This window comes from Olea europaea, chromosome 9 (genome assembly GCF_002742605.1).
Source record: "Olea europaea var. sylvestris chromosome 9, O_europaea_v1, whole genome shotgun sequence".
NCBI lineage: Eukaryota > Viridiplantae > Streptophyta > Magnoliopsida > Lamiales > Oleaceae > Olea > Olea europaea.
In genome coordinates this window covers 14369197-14371270 of record NC_036245.1, presented here as the reverse complement: position 1 = coordinate 14371270, position 2074 = coordinate 14369197, and the positions used below count along the sequence as shown (strand labels likewise).

At 35.8% G+C, this 2074-nt stretch overlaps 1 protein-coding gene across 1 annotated transcript; it reads left to right on the top strand.

Annotated features, from left to right (window-relative positions):
* Window positions 1–7: 7 nt before the first annotated feature.
* Window positions 8–1659, top strand: LOC111399760 (myb-like protein X). Its single transcript, XM_023027231.1, has one exon. It carries the CDS (start codon window positions 116–118, stop codon window positions 1493–1495), a length of 1380 nt encoding a protein of 459 aa, XP_022882999.1. The 5' UTR covers window positions 8–115; the 3' UTR covers window positions 1496–1659.
* Window positions 1660–2074: the final 415 nt, after the last annotated feature.

The following is a 2074-nucleotide window of genomic DNA, read 5'->3' as shown; positions in this document are numbered from 1 at the left end:
TTATTATATAATCAGGTTTGAAGTTTCATAGTTTGTTCCATCTCTCTGTGTTTCTAACAGGTTGCTCGGAATTAAGCAAGGGAGGCAGACTCGTCGATTGGTGGACAGAAAGTTAATGGAAGACAAATCTGATAAAATCCTTACAAAAGAAGAGAAGGTGGGAGAGGAAAAGCTTCATTTCAAAGTTGTGACCAATATCAAGAAGCCTGATGAAGCAGAAGAGAAGACTAAGGTGGAACTAGAACTAAAAACCAAGTCTGTAGAAATGGAAAGACCAAATCACAAGAAAGACAAAGGAAAACAAGAGGACGATGAAACGAAATCAAAGGGTAAAGAGATGGATGGAGATTCTAACAATGAAGATAGTAAAATAAAGGAAGAAAAGGAGGGAAAGAAGAAGAAACAGGAGAAGTGTGAGGATTGTATCGATGAGAAATCTGAAGAACATAAGAAGAAAGAGAAGAAAAATGACAAAGATAAGGAAAAAGAAAAGAAGAAGAAAGAGAAAAATAAGGGCAAATGCAAGGAAAATGAAAAGGACAAAATTGATGAAGAGAAGGAAAGTGGTAAAGAAAGCGAAGAGGTGCATGAAGATAAAGAAGAAAAGAAAAAGGAGAATTACAAGGAGGAGAAAGATGAAGTGAAAAAGAAAGACGAGAAAGAGAACAAGAAAAAGAAGAAGGACGAGAAGAAATCCAAAGATGCTGGTGAGCTTGAAGGAGATACCAATGAGGAGATCGAGGGAAAAGAAAGTGAAGGGAAGGAAAAGAAGAAAGATAAGGAGAACAAACACAAAAAGAAGGACAAATTGACGGGAGGGGATTTAGAGGAAAAACTGCATGAGGAATCCGATGGAGAGAAGGATAGAGGAAAGGCTGTTAAAGAAGGCAAAGAAAAGAGGAAAGGCAAGAAGGATAAAGAAAAGATAGTTTCAGATGAGGGCGACTCACAAGGAGAATTGATCAAGGAAACTGGAGACGAAGAAGAGGGGAAGAAGAAACACAGTGACAAGAAAGAGAAGAAAATCAATGAGAAGAGTTCCAAAGTCAAAGAGGGGGGAGGAAAGAAGGGTGAAGAGGTATACAATCGAGGAGAGAAAGAGAAGAAACACAAGAACAATGATGAGAAAGATGAAGATGCAGTAAAAGCTGAAGTCACATCTAGAGAGATTAAAATAGATGGAAGTGGAAAAACCTCAGATGTTGAAGCCGAGGACAAAAACAAAGAAAAGGTTGAGAAAGATAAGAAGAAAATGAGGGATGAAAAGAAACGTAAACTGGAAGAGAAGTGCAATGTTAAAGATCTCGACAAGTTGAAGAAGAAGTTAGAGAAGATTAATGCTAAAATAGAAGCTCTTCTGGATAAAAAAGTTGACATCTTGAGGCTGATAAAGGAAGCTGAGGATAAGAACCATGCTCATACTAAGATGACCAAAGATTCAGAAGATAATGCTCTAGACGGAGTAGTGGCTGCAGCTGCAGCTGAGGGAGCTTAGTACGTACTGATGTATATAAATCACTTTAAAAAATTTCGTGTGTTTTACTATGTCTATATCTAATGCTATGATAAAGTACTTTCTCTTGCATTTTTATTCATGTCGAACTTTCTTGTACCGCCTTTGCTTTTAATGATAAAATGTTACTATTGTCATGCTTTTTATTTATTTATTTATTTTTCTAGGAAATACGCATTTTCAACAGATTGAATGAGAAGAAAAGGAAAAACCATGACACTTCTGCGAGCAGAACGAAGAAATAGGAAAAGTTTCAGTAAGGTTCATTAAAACATGAGACATGGAGAGGGTATAGGGAAATAGAACTCAAAGAGCTCATTTCTTGAATAAAATTCATCTGGTTATAATTTTTGGGACAATATAATAGTCAAAGAAGGAAAATGATCATTTAAAGACATAAAAAAAGGATCACCTTTTTTAATTATTTAATAAAGTGCCGTCACATTTTTTATGTGTTTATTAGGCACCAAGACAGGATAAAAGGGGGAGGAAATAGTGGCAGATAGGCAAAAAAATATACAATTTTTCAAAATGGCCGTTGACCACTGTTAAAAAAAAAAA